General features: G+C 39.2%; 1 protein-coding gene across 1 annotated transcript; it reads right to left on the bottom strand.

The window, feature by feature from the left end:
- Nucleotides 1-2,178: 2,178 nt before the first annotated feature.
- On the bottom strand, nt 2,179-9,673 carry KIAA0408 (the record flags this gene model as incomplete). The annotated part of the gene is made up of 5 exons (XM_079550553.1): nt 9,482-9,673; nt 6,643-6,984; nt 6,244-6,323; nt 4,199-5,558; nt 2,179-2,352 (listed from the first exon to the last, which is right to left on the bottom strand). Exons 1-5 carry the CDS (start codon nt 9,614-9,616, stop codon nt 2,179-2,181), a joined length of 2,091 nt encoding a protein of 696 aa, XP_079406679.1. The 5' UTR covers nt 9,617-9,673.
- Between the last annotated feature and the right edge of the window lie 7,964 nt (nt 9,674-17,637).

Genomic DNA, 17,637 nt, shown 5'->3' with positions numbered 1-17,637 from the left:
GATTTTTATCTCTGTCCAAATTGTATGAATTTTCTTCAAGGTCTTCTGTCCTTCTGTCTTTTCTAGTAATAACTTTGCAATAAAATCTGAGCTGTTTTTGGTTCATTGTTGATCTGTTTGAAGCCTTCATATATATACTCACACATAAAGTGCTAGAAAGTTTGGATGAGCCAAATTAGTCTGAGCATGTTTTTGCCATGTAGGCAGCCATGATTCTGCATGCAATTTTGGATTTATGGCTCTAACGCCTACTCAATCCAACTCTGGCATGCCTGAAAAGTTACTGATCCTACAATAGAGGGTACATTGTTCAGAACACATAGCTGTCTGCTTTTTACTCTGCAAAAAGGCAGTTGCATACAGAAAAGAAGAATAAGGCCCTAAAAAGAAGAAAAAAGATGAGGGTTCTCAGCATGACTGGGATTAGACAACATATCACTATCAGATTAAGCACAGCTAATTTTCCATATATTGCCAAACATACAATTCACTAGGACAAAAGCCTACGCTCTCTCTGAAATCCTTTTTACATTCACATATGAGGACGCACATATTAATGGAGCTTGGAATGATTTTTGAAACTCCTTTGAACACACTATATTCCTCCAGAAGAAGAAGGAAATTTGCAGGACAAGATTAAGCTGATGTTGAAGAAGGGCCTCTTTACTCCTTTTAACCTAGACATGCTGTTTAGAGGTACCATTTATCATCGTCACTACCCTGCGCATTCAGCAACAACCTAGAAAAGGGTGCAAAAATTTCCAGGATGGACACCATCTTTTCAGCAAGAGTCTGGGCAGCATCAGCACTTCTTTCACACTGTGGGAAAGAACAAGCCAAGCTCTGTACGCATCATTGTGATGGCCCATAATACTGACTCAAGTGAAGGCAATAACACTTTCGATGCCATTTGTTGAGAATTTCTGGCACTACTGTGATGAGATCTCGATGCAGTACTTCCATACTAGATGTGGATGTTACTAGAATGCAAGTAAACTTCATTACTGACTGTCAGAAGTCAGTTAGGGAGCAGCATGCTGTTAGCAAGCGGCTCAGGCACTCCAGTCTAGGAGGAGAATAAAAAAGGAGTGTGTCTGCAGCACTGGGAACAACAGTCCTTGTTCTCCTGCCTTGAGTGAAAAGTAAACAAGTCCATTGTTTTCTGACTTTGCCAAACCTCAAAGTATAACGCTAGAAGAAAAAATAAGTTTTACAGAATTGAGCACATACAACCCTTTTCTTCCCTTCATAAACTGTATGTTACACTAGTTGGAACTGCTGAACTGTTTACAATATGCTATATATATATAATGGCACGCTTAAACATTTTAAAGAGATCAGAACATTTCAGGAATGTCTCTGGTGTTGAAAAAGGCTGTGTATTACAAATCATATAATATTTTAATTCAGAAAAAATATGTTTGGGTATTTTGACCTCGTACTATAAGGGTTAGGAAACTGAACAAGGATGCCATGAAACATGACTGATAAATCAGTCGAGCTAGTCTGCTTCAGATACATATTGTGCAAGGCATTATCGCTGCAATTAGAGTCACAAAAATGCATATTTAGTTTTTGTACATTAAATACTACACCTGTGAACCTATGTAAAAGATATACAAAATATAAATGTCATCAGGACTGTATATTTCAAACTTTTATAATAAACACAAAGTATATATATATATATATATGTTGGCATATAGGTTGTAATTTCAATGGCAACACTAGCACAGTTTGTCTCTTCTAAGTACAGACTTGTATACTTCTTAGCCCAACACATGCACTTACAAACACATGATCATGCATACAGCTTTATGTTCTGCTGTTTGCAGAAGAGTCAGAATATACAGCACTATACATTGTTTCAACTCAAAATTGATTGGCGAATTAAGAAAGATGCCACTCAAAATAAATTCTCTGTGAGCTAGTATTCAAAACAAAACAACAACAACAAAAAAAACAAAACAGGAGAAACCGGGGGTATCATTGTTTCCTCTCAATAAAAACACTGAAGACCATGATGATGACCTAAGATTCAAAACATTTTGTCCGGCATGTGATGGAGTCATTCTTGAACAAGATAGGACAGTGTAGATCTGGTTGCTACAACACATACCGAACACAGTTATAATGAGGTGCAGAGCTTTCACAACACCATCCAACCCATTTCTGGGTTCAAACTACTGAGGTCTCTGACCGAAAGGAGACAGACCAGTTGTATGCTGTCCTTCTCACAGCTGGAGGTGCTGATGGTGATCTGGATGCCCATCTGGAAGGTAGACGTCTATTTGCTGGTCGGGCTGGCCGTGAGAAACCCTTCCCATTTGAACATTTAGCTGGCACAGATATCTAGAACACAAAAGCAACCATCCTTGATTTAATGAGTTACAGCAGGAAAGTCCTTCAGGGAGTGCACTGGGAATGTAGGAGACATTCAGGGTGACCACAGAGCAGGTGGTCTGAAGCTATTAAAAGGAACAAAGTAATGCGCAGAATGCAAAAGAACAGGCATTTCTATGTATAGGAATTCTCACTTCAGCAGCAGTTTAAAATATGCAGAGACAAGTGTCAGACATAAGGAAAGAGACAAAATGTTAATGCAAGTTAAAACTGAACGCCCATTTTTCATTTCTCTTCATTGTTGGAAGTCTTGTGAATGAACTCCCAGCATCTTAAGAGTACGATCTACATACTTTTTAGGTAATTTTTGATAGCTTCCATTTCAGCAGATGCATTTTGCTAAGAACTCTCTTTCTATTAGCACAGCACAAAGCTGTTTACAGTTGGTAAATAATTCAGAATGATTATTTATTAATGCAGAGCTGTGCCTGCATGCCAAGCCTTATATGTACAGGACAAACAACAGACCCTGATTTTAGCTACAGAAATATAAATCTGAAATAATAAAGATAAAACTCCATGCTTCATGCTGGGTGTAGTTTTTCACATCTTTGAAAAGCTGCTGAATGGAACCCCCTAACCAAGCAGTACTCTTACTTTATGCAACATAAATGACATCATGAAGTGTGAGTCTATGGAGAAAATAATCCAACTGGATTAGTAAAGTTATTCTGGGCTTGCATCAATGCAAATTCAGTCATTCATCATTATTTCTTCCTTACATATTCATTGATGAAATTCCATTTTCCTATCAAACTTTCACTGGATGAGAAAGAAATCAAAGGCTTTATGTATTTTCCTGTGCTGTAACAAAGATGCTTCTGCTAAGCAAGATGTTGCATCACTGCAAGGCTGACATAAAAACACGCAGATTAAAATCTACATGCTCACATTCTCAGCTGTTTAAATCCACATACCTCCACTGAAGTCTGTGAATTTGTGACAGTGTAAGGCATACCAGATGACAGTCTGAATCCATCTAAGTTTCTCAGCTCTAAACATATTTGCCTTCTTGTTTCTGAGACAGTGAGGAACACATTCATTTGTGTTTAGGCCAAGGAGCTCTTCAGGAAAACAGATTTTTCCTTCTCTGAGGCCTCTTACAAAATCTGTAACTTATAGTTTATTTAAAAAAAACCCAAACATCTGTTTCTATTTTCATTAAGAAAGAATGTTGGCAAAGGCAGCACTTTTGCAAATGCAATTCAGCCAAATATAAATTAATTAGTTATGCCATACTCTTCTACTCTTGTGAGCATATACTTGAATTTATAGGACAAGCGTGGAGATGTAAGTGGATGTCACTTCATTCCTGAAAGCTCTAAGAATAATATAGCTCCCATTTTCATGGTCAGTTCCAAGGAAATCCTGAACCAAGCAGCACCCACGACTCTGAAGGATGCTGCCTCAGCCATCTAGAATTTTGACATGGCAGAGTAGTCTTAAGTCATTTGAGAAGGTTTATGAAACAAGTATCAGCTAAAGGAAGAAGGGAGGGAACTAATATCTGATTTTCAGTAGTTCAAACCCCAAACTGCTGTTAACATCTAGTTTTACGTAGCAGCAGCAAAGGCTACAATCTGGCACATAACTTCACTAGTCATGCCCACTTACATACTTCTGCCCTCTCATGACTCTATTACTTTTAAAGGAAATCCGTCTGATTCACCTAGATCCTGGCCTTACTTACCAATTTTTATGTAATTTTTTACAGTATCATGATAGTCTGCCTCACTTTAAAACATGAAGCTAAGTATAAAATGGATTTTGTTCTTGCCATTCTTCTGAACCTTACCTCTGGTAACTTCTGTCTCTCCTTTCCTTGCTTCAGTTGCTGCCCAATATGCCTGGCTGAATTCCTCAGAAATTCCTGTCTTCCTTGCTCACTTGGAAGCATTTCTAAACACTGATTCAATGTCTCACAACCTCCATCAGTGGATTCAGAGTTTGGCCATGCCCACTTATCTTTGCAGTATTTTGCATTACATGGAGAAATCACTGCAGATTTTTCATAGTTTTTCAAAAGCTTTTCAACAACACCATAGTTTGATCTTGAGTCAGCTGAACGCGGGCGACCGGATAAATTACTCGGTCTCCAGTCATGCTCATGAAGCATGTGCCTGTAACCACTAGTATTTGAAGGTTCATTTATTTGCTTTTGTTGTCCTACTGTTCTGACAACTTTGCTGGGGTTGCTAGTTTCTTGTTCTTTTGCTGCAGAGAATTTGGGATTTGAAACACAAGATGTATCTACCGTTTCTGTCCTGCTAATAGCAGAGTCACACTGTGGGCTGCAGGGTTTGTGATCTAATGCTGTCCGAATCACCTGGTTTTCTTGTGAAGTATTGTTACATTTATCTGTGTGAAACACAGTCCGGTTAAACTCATCAATCTTTGCTGCTAAAGTTTCATTTCTCTGAGTCTTTCCCAAAGTACAACTGGAGTCTCCCAAAAGATCATTGTGCAGGACAGCAGGGGCATAAAAGTCATTGCTGTAATAAGGACTGCAATGAGACTTGGAATTTTGTTTCTGATGCATTCTGTTACTATGAGCCATATTTCCATCTGAACAGCTCTTCTGGGCTGACAGTGGGGAAGGCTCACTTTTACTGTCTTTACCAACATCGTATGCCCATGTATTGTGGCAGAAACTTGGCACAATGCACTCGTTTTTGGTTACAGGTATTGCAGCAGTTACCACCACAGGACCTTTCCCAGCCTGCTCCATATTTGCATAGGCCACTGCAGTTTCATTTTGTTTTATAGATGAAGGATTTGTCAATTTCCTTCCACTCCTACTGTCCTGAACCTTGCAATTGCTTTTGATGCCTGGATCTCTCATTGGTGCTTCAGAAAGCTGTACAACTGTAGAAAGTGAGTTTGTTAAGTGCCGAGAAGTGCTTCGTGGAGGAACTGGTGGAGCTTCTTTCTGTTGCCAAGGTCTGAAAACCTCTCCTCTGTTGCCAGTAAGACTACTGTAAGACATATCCTTCAAAACCTTGGTGGAGCTCATCAGATTCTTCCTATTATTATGCTCCTCTGTTACAAATGCAACTGAAGACTGTGATTCATTGTTGGACAGATGGTTCATCTCAGGCAGAATAACCGTGTTTTGGGTTTCTTCAAACTCCCCCAGGAAAGGAACTGATTTCATTCTGGACATAAAAAGATAGATATTTCAGGGATGAGCACAAAGTATATTCTCTAAGGGGACTTCAGCATGGACTCATTCTATGAGCAGGTATTTTAACACTGGCTGCTTAAAAGGCTTTGGCAGCTGTTTTGCTACAGCTGATACAGTTTATTCAGAACAAACATGATGAATTTGAAGAAAGCTCAACACAGAGAATTTTGTGTTCCTTTCCCTTGCCACTAAAACTATTTGCTTATTTTCTTAACTATCCTATAGCGGGGATTCCTTGTCAGGCATTCCTTGACACATTTCAATATTTAAGGCTAAATCTGGGATTACAATAAGAAACTTCCCAGCCTAATATAAAATATTCTATAGAACCACACAGCAATCAGGGCAGACAAAAATATCTGCTCCCTTTCCCAAGCCTCTATATGGACATTATAAACAGGTACAATTTAATCTCATACGAATACTTACCACATTTTGTAGGTTCTATAAACTTCATTTTACTAGTAAAATGTGTCCTGTATCATATTTCAGAACATTTCATTTGAATGATTTATGCTGTGTACTAAAAGACTGAGAGGACAGAAACTGATCGGCTGCTGATAAATTCAAGAGCAACCCTCCCTTCAAAGTAAACAGAAACATGGACTTGTATCTGTTTTCTTCCTCTAAGATATAGAGTCCAAATATGCCTTTACCTTCTGTGGTTAGACTTCTTCCGAATTTCCTCTTGATAGCTGCATAATTCTTCACTAACTCTGGCAAGTTCTTTAAGAGCCTTTGTAAATATAAGAATAGTTTTTTAACATAAGCCTTTTAAATAGTATCTCCAGAACTACTTTGAAAACTGTTGGGATTTTCATTTAATAGTCACAGCACAGGAAAGCAGTGTAGGGAAAGATATAAAAAAGGTTATGAACTGAGGTAAAGTGCATGCTATAAACACATTTAAACAGTGAGAAGACGCACATCATCAAACTGAGGAGGAAGTAGAGACAGCACCTCGCTGGGAGAATAAAATCAGGTTAATCCTAGCAGACTACAGCTAGGGTATTTTCTTCATCCTCTTAAGTGAAACATGCTAATACTTTACTTACCACATTGAGATCACCAATATAGCTCTTGGCATTTTTCTTGGAATTTTTGATGCTGAGGCTGTCTTCAAGTTCCTCATGGTTCTCAAAGGCCAGACTGTTCATTAACAGGGTATCGTTTTTTCTCTTGGCTCTGATTTCTTTGCATTCAGGTCCTCTTTTACTCAGCAAACTCCCTCTTTCCATCCCATCATTTACCACATTGTGTTGATAGTTCAGTTCCACTGTGTCACTCTTTTCTGAAGTAGGAGAATGCATGGACAGCTGCAGCATCTTGCTCTGAACAGCCTTATTGTCGTGGACATTCATATTGTTCTCTCTTCTAAGTTTTACCTCCTGGTAAAGCTAAAAAAAAGACAACAGAACCTTCTATTAAATCACAGTACTTTGATCAACTTTTGAAAAAAAAACATCCACCACATATTAATTTTCTATTTCGAATAATGTTTCACTTGGTAGCACTAAGTAGAAAAATTTGATACACTTGTTAGTAGAAAAGTGTTGAGTCACACAGCATGATAGTCCACAGGATGTTATTGTCACAGGATGTGGAATGGGAGGTTGCTATTCAAATCCCTTTGCCATGGTTTTAATAAATGGCTGGCACACATAGGATGGGATTCCAAGAGATCTCATGAGGACAATGTCCAGCCAGAAGTTGTATGATTGCCTTCCAAGTAATATTAGTGCATTATATTGTGAATCACAGAACCACAGAACACAGTTCTGACAGGCTGCACGGGGAATGAGAACAGATGTGAGAGAGGGCTCTACGTCACAGCCTGGTAAACTATATTAGTTTAAGAAGGGGAAGTGAATTTTCAGCAATACAGTGCCATCTGCACTAAAGCAGACTCTTCTGGTTCTCAGACAAATGGAATTCTTCCCTATGACTTCAGTGATAAATCAGTACTCCAGAATGGTACTATTTGGCAATGTGCTGTCACTGTCCTATTTTCTTTCTACCTGCTGAGAACCAGTGGCTCTACAAGTAAATGAAAAGGTGCTAATTCCTGTCATCCAGTATATACAAACCAGAGTACTGTGACAAACTACAAAGTTGAAAAAATAGCAGCATCATAAAAACCTCTTATGCTTACATTATTATTTCTAGTGCCAAGAATCCCACGGCTCCTTATAAACACTCATTCTTAACTTTCTCTTATGAAGAAAGAACAGAGTAGGCACCTCCAAATAACCACCTGCCTGCTCTCTTGTTGTGCACTGTCCTTTTGGAAGGACAATGAAAAAGAATGACAATGTGAAGAACACGGAGTCATTTCATGAGTAGTGCTGTTGATAAGAAGTACTCTCATATTCAGAGACTTGACACTTGACCTCCTCTGAGTCTTTCAAAATTCACTCTCAAAGCCCAACTATTCAAGAGATCTGAGGGCCAAACTTTGTAATATCCAATAAAAGAGAGCCTCATTTGGATTCAGCACAGATACTAACAGGGTGCTAATTCAGCAACATCATCTCTTAAACCATCATAGACCCTTCTGGAGAGATCCTTCAATGAAGTTCATATTTGGTGGGCTGAAGAAAATTACCAAACAAAATCACAACCTGATAAAGTAGCAGAAGCCTTGTTTAGGAAAACCCTCTGCAGATGACAGCATTTAAAAAGGGATCTCCCCTTTTCTCCAGACTTGTGGCTTTTTGTGAAGAACTGCCAGGAAACTGAAATCAAGGGCTGCCACAGTCATAGATTAAAAAGGACCTTAGGATGTCAATAACCTTGGGGCATCGCCTCTAGTACTGTCTGATTCTGTATTTCCCCTTAAATCCATTTCATTCTTCATCTCTTTCCTGACAGCACAGAAGCATCCTAACACAAAAGACAGAATGCAGTGGAGATTGGCACACCAAAGTTTGTAAAAACTTCAGGGAAAAGACAGAAGAGCTGACATGAAGTAATATTGCATGCTTTGGACACTATGGCTGCAGTTCTTTTTCCATCTCCTACTTCCACGTGAGCAGTCTCTGCCACACATTCCTGTGTTGCTCAGCCACAGGGAGGTGTTGGCAGAGAGCAAGCAAAGCTACTTCATGTGTATATTAGCATGAAAAATGTGGAAAACTCGGTGATGAAAAAGCTTGTCTCTATGTACTGCCAAAGCAGATTCAATTTATGTGTTTCAGGATGCCAGAGGGTTCTACTCAAGTGACAATCTGGGGATAAAGAAGTAACAAATAATTATCTAAATTATTTCTGGAAGGAGACACCATAGAAATGGCAGAAAGTGAATGTTTGTTAATACGTGTAAACACAAGTGGTGCGAGGGCTTTCATGCTATTTACCGTAGCCATTTTCTCTATTAAATGTTGTCCATAAATGGAACAGGTTCTCGACAGAACAATTCAGCATCATACAGAGATTGATATATTACATTCTTTTTAACATTACTGTTTATCCTACCAGACTTGTGCCAAGTAATGCCTTTTTTTTTTTTTTGCCAGAGAATTGATACTTTTTTTTGTCACTAAATATGCTTTTTCCTATGCCTCATACATTCAGATCTATTTAGCATGTCTGTACTTGCAAAAAGCATGTATAAAATGAGCACCACGGCTCAGTGCCAGAAGAACTGGCACAAGTATATACGGCCAACAATACAGCAAACTTGACACAGAGTTATGTTTAACCTCCTGCTTCATATTTCTGAATATTAAATAAGCAATTGCAAATACTGATTAATCCCAGGCTCTGCATCCTACAAAATCCCAGTGACCGATAGGAAATAGGATATAACTCAGAGAAAAATAAATTAAACTGATCTCTAGTCACTGAAAATACTTAAGTAAAAATGTTAGTGTTCAAAGCTTTGTTTTAAAGTACCTCTTCAATTTTCTTCTGCATAACTTTCCATTGACATTCCCATTCTTTCCTCTCATTGTCAAATTTTTCCAGCAGTTCCATCTTCTCTTTATTCCAGTTCCTCTCGGTGTTCTCAAGTTGTTTATGCACGTCCATGGTTACAGTCTGTGTAACAGCAACAAGACAGCTCTGTTTTTCTTTTTCTTCCCTGAATGTTTCCTGAAAGATTATGAGAATTAGTCTTGTCTTTCATTCTAGCTTCCAGGAAAAAACAAACAAGCAAACAAACCCTAAAATTATTAATTTAAATGTGCATGCAGAAGACAGCAGCGCAAGACTGCATAACATATATCTGCAGTGTGACAGGAATATGGAAGACCTAAGTGTTGTAGGACAAAACTCCAGAAGGAAACAGATCCAATCTGAAAATGAGAGGGTGGATGCACAACCAGCATCACAGGATTCACCAGTGTCTTCCACATCAGGCTGTGTACCACGGCCTCTTCACATCTTTGCTGTTATACCTCGCTATAAACCTGCTTTCCTTGAAATCTGACTCTGCGTGATATTGAGTGGCAGATCAGGACCTTGGGATCCTCTAAGGTCTGCCCTTGAGGGTGAAAGCTATATTTACCTTTGTTCAAAAGACAACCACAAGTGTAAAAGTATCATGTTTGCTGATGCACTCTTTTCACACAGGCATTTAGCAAGAGAGAGACCAAAAATCTTTTGGCAATTGAAGACCGTAAACTTGATACATGGGAAGAAATTTCTCATGGCTGTATGGATGCTTTAGAATACATTTAAAAAAAAATGGAGAGAAAAGCTAGAAACAGGTAACAAGCACATACATGCAGTAGAAAGCATCATTCTGACTACAGGCCTCTATTAAGAGTTTATGTACTTTGTACGTATTTTTATGTACTTATGTACTTTGGATTCACAAACACACAGCATAAGGAAAAAGATAGGACCAGCATAGGGAAAAATGGAAACAGTTATCTGATAGCACTAAATCAAACTTATTTCAAAACCTCACTCAGAACATTTAACTAATTTGTGCTTCAGTTTCTTGATCCTTTTCAGAAGTCATTAGTTTCTTATTAAGTGTTGATGAAAAATTATTAATATAACTACTAAATGTTTTAAGTACTTTGGATCTGCTCATTTGACTTTGGAACAAAACAATTACAGATTTTATGGGCCTAATACTCTTCCTGCTTTGTTAGGCCCACAATAGAAGTTCCAGTACTGCCAGGATATTCACCATGCCAGAAAGGCCAAATCTACGCTCATTCAGTTACAGTGACTTCTGCAGTATAACAGCTGGTACATACCCACTGATGCTCAAGTCATTAACTTTGTGTCTCCAAGCATGCTGTTGTGTCACTTAGGTTGGGCTGGAATCTAGTTCTAGTCACAAAATGCCTCCGCACTGCTTTGGTCTCCTTCCAGAAGCCAAGTGTACAGGCAGGCAAATGAACTACCAGAGAGTGAACAAGGGGTGAGTTCTGGTTTGCCTTCTTGGAATTTGTTCACTTCCCTGACCGATAGACAGTGACTGTCAGCTCACAGGAATTGCCCATTTTGCCACCCACATCTTCTTTGATGTAGTACATATTCACACTTGAGCTTCACACAAAGCTCTTCCTCATCCCATATTTTATTGGGTGAGACTTGTTGATTCAACTGTGGCTACTATGTAATCAGCACTTACCAGTGTCTGCATTATTTCAGCTGACTGGTAAGTTGATGCCAATCCTAGAGTCAGCTTTTTTCATGAGCAAGTGAGTAAAGCTCAGCTGAGAGCAGAGGGTACTCAGGTCTTGGTGCCACAGGAGGTCTTGCTGCAGCATCTCACCTGGCAGGCATCTTGGGGCCAGTCCTAGCCCACTGACTGTAATACCATTGACCCCAAGCACCTTGGGAGTGAGGAAGCAGTCACCAAACATCTCTGTTAACCTGTTTCATAGCAGCATAGTCCTGTCACCACGTAACTTGTTTTTGGAGCTTACTCTTTTAATATCTTATTCATACCTGTCTGGGAGCTCTGAAATGATCATTTGCCCTTCTTCTCCCTACATAAAAATATATGAGGCAGCTTTACAAACACCTTAAACTCTCTAAATTAAGAACTGCTCAAAGACAACACAGCATTCTCATTATAAAAGAAGTTAAACACTTGTTCACTCACAGGGAAGATGGCCAGGCTACAGAGATGCACCTTTCCAAGACAAAACTTTGGGCCAGACTTCAGCATTAACCAAAAACAACTTACAAAAGAATTCCACTGCACTTGAGATCTGTTGCAATCTAAGCATCTATTGCAAAATAATTTTACAGCTGTTTCAATACTTTCCCACCTTCTTAGTTCAAAGGTTGTAATTTTTATAAACAAGTAACTTGTCTACTTACTCTGCTTCACTGAAATCTTCAAACATGTGTCAGAAAGAAACAATAACAACAACAAATACGTCAGCACTGCAAAATCATAAACTAGAGAGACTGGCACAATCTGTCTGTAACATTAAGGAATGGCGATTTTACCAGTGCTCCATTGGTAATAATGGCTGCAATTCAATCAGCAGCATATTACTTGACAAGCACTAAAGACTATGCATCATACTTAATTTATATGCATATAAGAACAGATACTTACTTCTTTCAAGCACACATATAACATCAAAGAGGTCCCTGGTGGTTTCTTTGTGCTGGGAGCTACTACTGCTTAACAATTTCCAAACTGTTTCATGTGATGTTGTAATTATAAAGAGAATTGGAGATAATCAAAATGCAATCAGGCCTTGGATGTTGTGAAGAGGTTAGTTATAGAAGTTACAGGTAGCTTCTTGTAGCACTAAGGTTCACAAAGAACTATTGCTGCTTCTTGTTCTCTGATATTCTCTGTATATAAATTCTCAAAAGAAAACTGCTGCTATTGTACAGTGGGTAATTTCCTCAGACAGTTTATCTTTTGTTTCTGTGGTTCTATTTGCTTTTTTTCCTTGGTCTTTATCGTTTATTTGTTGATATATTTTTTATTTGCTTGCTTACTTATTTTAGTAGTTCTTATTTGTAGTTCAGACAGTGTACCCTGTCTGTCTGGTGCACCATGATGTCCCCATGGGTATTGCATATGGCTTATGCAACACAAAAAGATGTCAAATGCCACATTTTAATCAGCCATGTGGATCTGTGCTCTTGCAGTATTGGCATATTCTGCACGTCCTAGACAAGGTCAGAAGCTCATTACAGCAATCAACTTCAAGCAAATAATCAATTTTGTCTACATCAGCTGCATTTTTCTCTTAACTTTCCCTTTAGCTCTACCTGCTCTCAAGAAAAAAAATGACTTAAGCTGCTATTTGACATTACTGTTAGTATTCCCCTGTCTTACCTGCATCCTTTCTATCTAACTATGCACAGCAGTTTGAAATCAACTGCTACCAACTTCTCAAAATAACCTGTAGTGACATCATCTGGGGAGACTTTAGTTTTCAATAGAGATTAATTAGACTGGTTTTGCACAACCATTTAGACAAAAAAATCTTCCACTGAGTTTACAAAAGACAAACAAAAAAAGGCAATTGGCAATTAAACTATATTTCCAGCAAATTCCTATCTTTTCAATGACTAAGACAACCATAGAGTAATTCATTTGTTCAATTGTAAAAGAAAGCCATCACAATACTGAGCATTTTATCATTAGAAAGAAACTGCATTTGAATGAGAATGAAAGAGAAGGAGTGAAAGAGAAAAAGGGATGAAGAGAAGAAAAAGAAAATGGAAAGAGGAAAAAGAAGGAAAAAAAAGTTCTCAAAATGATAACTGTTGTCCCTATTCTGTTGATATATCTGTGTCTGTGCTAAAAAAAAAAAAAAACGACTGAACTAATGCCAAGTCTTTCTTTAAGAATAAAGAACATGCACAAGATACATAAAACACCATGTAACATACGAATTGCAACATGGAAGAGATATTTAAATAGTAATTAGTAAATTGCAGGGTTTTTAAATTTTAATTGCTCAAAGATTTCAAATAAGCAATAGCCATACCTTTCATGGAATAAAAAATCCTTGAGAAGGTTTTCAGTCCATTTCTAAACAGCAGTGAAAGCAAGGAAATGCATAGCTAGCTGAGATCCAGTTCTGCAAATCTTGATCTTTAAAAGAAATAAGAAAGCTAAGCAATATGCAACCTTTCAGTTGGGCAGCATTTGCAACTGTCTGTGAATAACTCCACAACTTTTGCTAACTGAAAAACAGTTCCGCTCAGCATCATCCCAGCAGCTGGCTTCCACGTGACGTCAGTGCATGGAGGATGGCTTTAAAGCCATATCTTCCAACCCCCAGCTCTGTAACTTTATATCTGCTCATATTTTGTGTAAACAACTCCAAGTCCAGGACATTTTTAGGCTTTATAGTGCAGTCCAGTCTTCAAAGCTTGCCAAAGCAGCCAGTGTTAACATTACAGCTATGACAATAGGCAATTCTAGGTTGCTTTTATTAGAGTCCATGTTGAGAAGGAAGATTCTTTTCTGCCTCCCAGCCCCAGCTTCCAGGGTTATACTTTTTGGTATGATCATTCAGAGCTTTGCAACTTGATCTCGTAAACTGCTTTGTAAGGGGAGTGTGTTTAAAGCAGCAATTTTGTTGGTTAATAGCTATCTGCAAGAGCTAAAAGCAAACCACACCTCCCTAAAATCTTTTTTTCTGTGCTCACACACTAGCACTTAGAAAGGGCAGAATTACTAGGCATTGTGTAATCCTATTTTCCTGCATTCTGGAAATGGTGACAACAGTTTCTTTGGGATACACTCAAATATTCCTGCTACTTTATAAAGATTCTGGATTAGATTCTCTGGTCTGTTACGATACTTTGTCTCTCAGCAAAGCAGAGTGCTTGAAATTAGCACTCTGAGATAGATAGAGAATCTCCTTTGCACAGGGAATTTCACCCCTGGTGTAAGGCTAGCGAGGAAGCTCCAAAAGCACCACAGCCTGGATGTAGAGGATTAGGAGCGCCCACAGCAAGTGCTGGCATGAAACGTGACAAAAAAGACCAGGCCAGTGAACATTCACAGGAGATCCTGAAGCTGATCAACAGGCGGAAGAAGCCCCAAATTCTTATATGCCTGCTGACCCCACACCTCGTGCAGCAGAGAGGCATCGTTGCATCATTAGACTGCTATGCTGTGGCACAGCAAAGGAGGGTGACCCCAGCCATAGCTGCACATGTCCTGCTGCCCTGTCAGGTACTTGTACCTGTGGGCATTCCTTAAGACCCACCACAGCCACAAAACTCACTTCAGGGAGTGTTCAGCCTTGTGTGTACCTGGAGAAGAGCCACAGAGTACTTCACTGAGGCAGTATAAAATTCTGGACAAATTTTTTCATCTAATATCTGTCTTTAAATATACTAGGCAGAAGTGACATCTTTTTTTTGTGGGCAGAGCAGCTGATGACAAGAGGATCTTTGAGATGGAGGACACAGTATGAGGTTTCATACCTTCTTACTAAGTCAGCACTCTCCTCCTTAGAACAATACATGAGATCCATACTCAGCATAAAGACTGTAGTTCAGGGTGCATTTTATAGGAAATAGCAAAGCATGTTTCAGGGAAAACACATTTTTTCTCCTTATATGGTCTAGCTGTATTTATATTACTTGGGTGCTTATTCTTCCCCTATGTGACATAAATAATGGGACTTGGGCTACTAGTGAAAATTTGAAAGACAATCTCAAAGTGAACTAAGATGCCAACGTGCATGACTGAATGTCCCTGAAGAAAAAACTCAGCTTCTAACTGGGGAATTACAATTTCCCATTCATAAGGCAGAAGTGTGACGCTCTTGGAGGCTGCTCCCCAGCAGGCCAGCTGGCATGGCTGGCAGCAGGGCCAAGTGCCCAGGGGCAGCCTGGAGGCACAGCTGGAGTCTGGGTGCCACAGCTGCTCCTCCCAAGCACGACTGCACCACACAAACAGAGATGTGAGACAAAGCCTTTTTTTCCCCCTAGATTTCCCATCAGCATTGGCTATTACTCCTGGGTATTTAATATTGCTAACTCAATGTCCTTCATCATGCTGTGTGAAGACTTTGAAGCACATCAAAGAGAAACTAAAGGAAATAATGGACTAAATCTCAGACTCAAGTTCTTACTCAGGCAAAGTCCTACATTTCTGTTGGTGTAATTAAAAACACATGCAGCTTTGTAAAACAGTTGCTTGTAGTAAGCATTCCCTTAGTTGACAAGAACATCCCTCTATGCTCCTCAGACCTTCTGGTAACTGCAAAGACACTAGGAAAGACTTTTCCTCCTCCTTACCTGATGGAGGCCAGGCAGAACTACAGCTCTGCATGGCTACAGGCTCTGTTTCATTCACACTGTTTTGCAGGATGATGCACGGAGGAAGAAAATTTCTTGACCTATCCACAGCACTTGAAGGACATTTCAGAGACAGATTTAGTCCGGGTAGGCAAAACCGAACAGTGCTGTGCATAGTCAAAGGGCCTCTTTCTAATAAGGGAAAGGAAAGCAAACTTGGAGGAAAAAAAAAAAGACAAAAAAAATCCTAACAAACACAAAACAAGCTATTAAAACCTGGGTTAATTGAACCCGATACTACTAAGTGCAGTAACAATGGCTTCCTCTTTGGAGGAAAGTAAGTCATCCAACAGAAACAGCTCACCCTGCAGCGACACCAGAAAATGCAGTAAGAATGGCTTTCTGGGCTCTGGCACAGGCAAATTAAGTAGGAAGGCCATTGTAGGTTAATTACATCTGACACTCTGCTTCCGTAGGCAAAGCGTTCTTTGTCCATAGCTGGTATCAGCTCCGCTTGTTCTAGAAGTCAGCACTTCAACAGAACAAGTGCAAGGGCATTTTAAACAACTCCTCAGCTAAATTTGTCTTCATTGTGCAAGACTGAAGTCAAAGAAGTGTGAGTTTCAGCATGGACTATAACCTGATTACATATTCAGCAGTGTCATCTGGTTAGAAGTCTGCATTCAAGATTATTTCAGAGCATCTTTGGTCTTGCCATACTTGCTCAGGAACAGCATACCCATTTTGTTCTGTCAGCACAAGCCACATAAGAGAGAACAGCACAGCTGCCATCGTAGTCAACCCAAACGTTACATCAGATCCCTACGAAGTACGTTTTACACATCAGTATTTCAGGCAAATATATCTCAGCAGTGGATATATGTCTGCAAACTGGCAGACAGGAATACAAATTCTGCCTTCTCTAACCATCATGCACTTCTGCAATCACATATACCTTAGCAGAGAAATAGAGCCAACAAAGTGTTATGTCATGTCACTTCTCCAAGGGTACACTGGGAATCAGCGGCAGATACTTTAGATGTTTACTTTAAATAGAGCCACTGCAATTTTCCCCATAGGCAACTGCATGTGTAATGGCAAAAGTTGAGTTTGAATATCACTACCCCCAACATTATATCAGAGACAGAAATGTAAGCCAATGGGAGTTAGGCACCTGGTACTGACGCCTTTAAAGTCTCCTACTCGCCTATCAAATTCTGAGGCGATTAAGGGGAAGGGCATGTAATATCCTAAAGCTCTGCTTGTTTTTGTAAACAACTCTGAAAGTTCATGTGCAGTTCATCTCTTTTTATAACACATATTTAGACAGCCACAGTTTTGGCCATTTTTCATTTTCCGACTGCGGGCACATTTCTGCACTGTAGCACCTGCTCACTTCTGGATTTGATACTGAAGCAGTGGTGACATGTGTCAGCAGACACTTATCCTCTCTCTAACCAGAGCTTCAGGCATGGATATTTTTGGTTGAAAGAAAGATCACTGGATCCTGGAGAAGTTGATCTTTCTAGAATCAGGGAATTTTTCAGTAAAAGTAAAAAATATATAAAAAGGTACCTTCTCTGAGTATGCAGAATTTTTTCTAAATAGGAAAGAAAATATTTCTCTGGTTGCATTAAAGGAAAAAGAAAGCATCTATATTCTAAGTGACAAAAACTTGTCTGACTTATTTCCAATGTATACAAATACAAAAGTATCAGAATTAATCTATATTTGCAAGATCTTTACGAAAGGACGTGGAACATATGTCCTGGAACACCCAGGAATCAGAAATCTAATCTTTCAGAGAAACTAAGACAATCTTGAGCCTGAAATTTAGTAACCTTTTTTTG

Source organism: Tetrao urogallus (assembly GCF_951394365.1).
Source record: "Tetrao urogallus genome assembly, chromosome: 2".
Classification (NCBI taxonomy): Eukaryota; Metazoa; Chordata; class Aves; order Galliformes; family Phasianidae; genus Tetrao; species Tetrao urogallus.
This window is presented reverse-complemented; position numbering and strand designations above follow the sequence as displayed.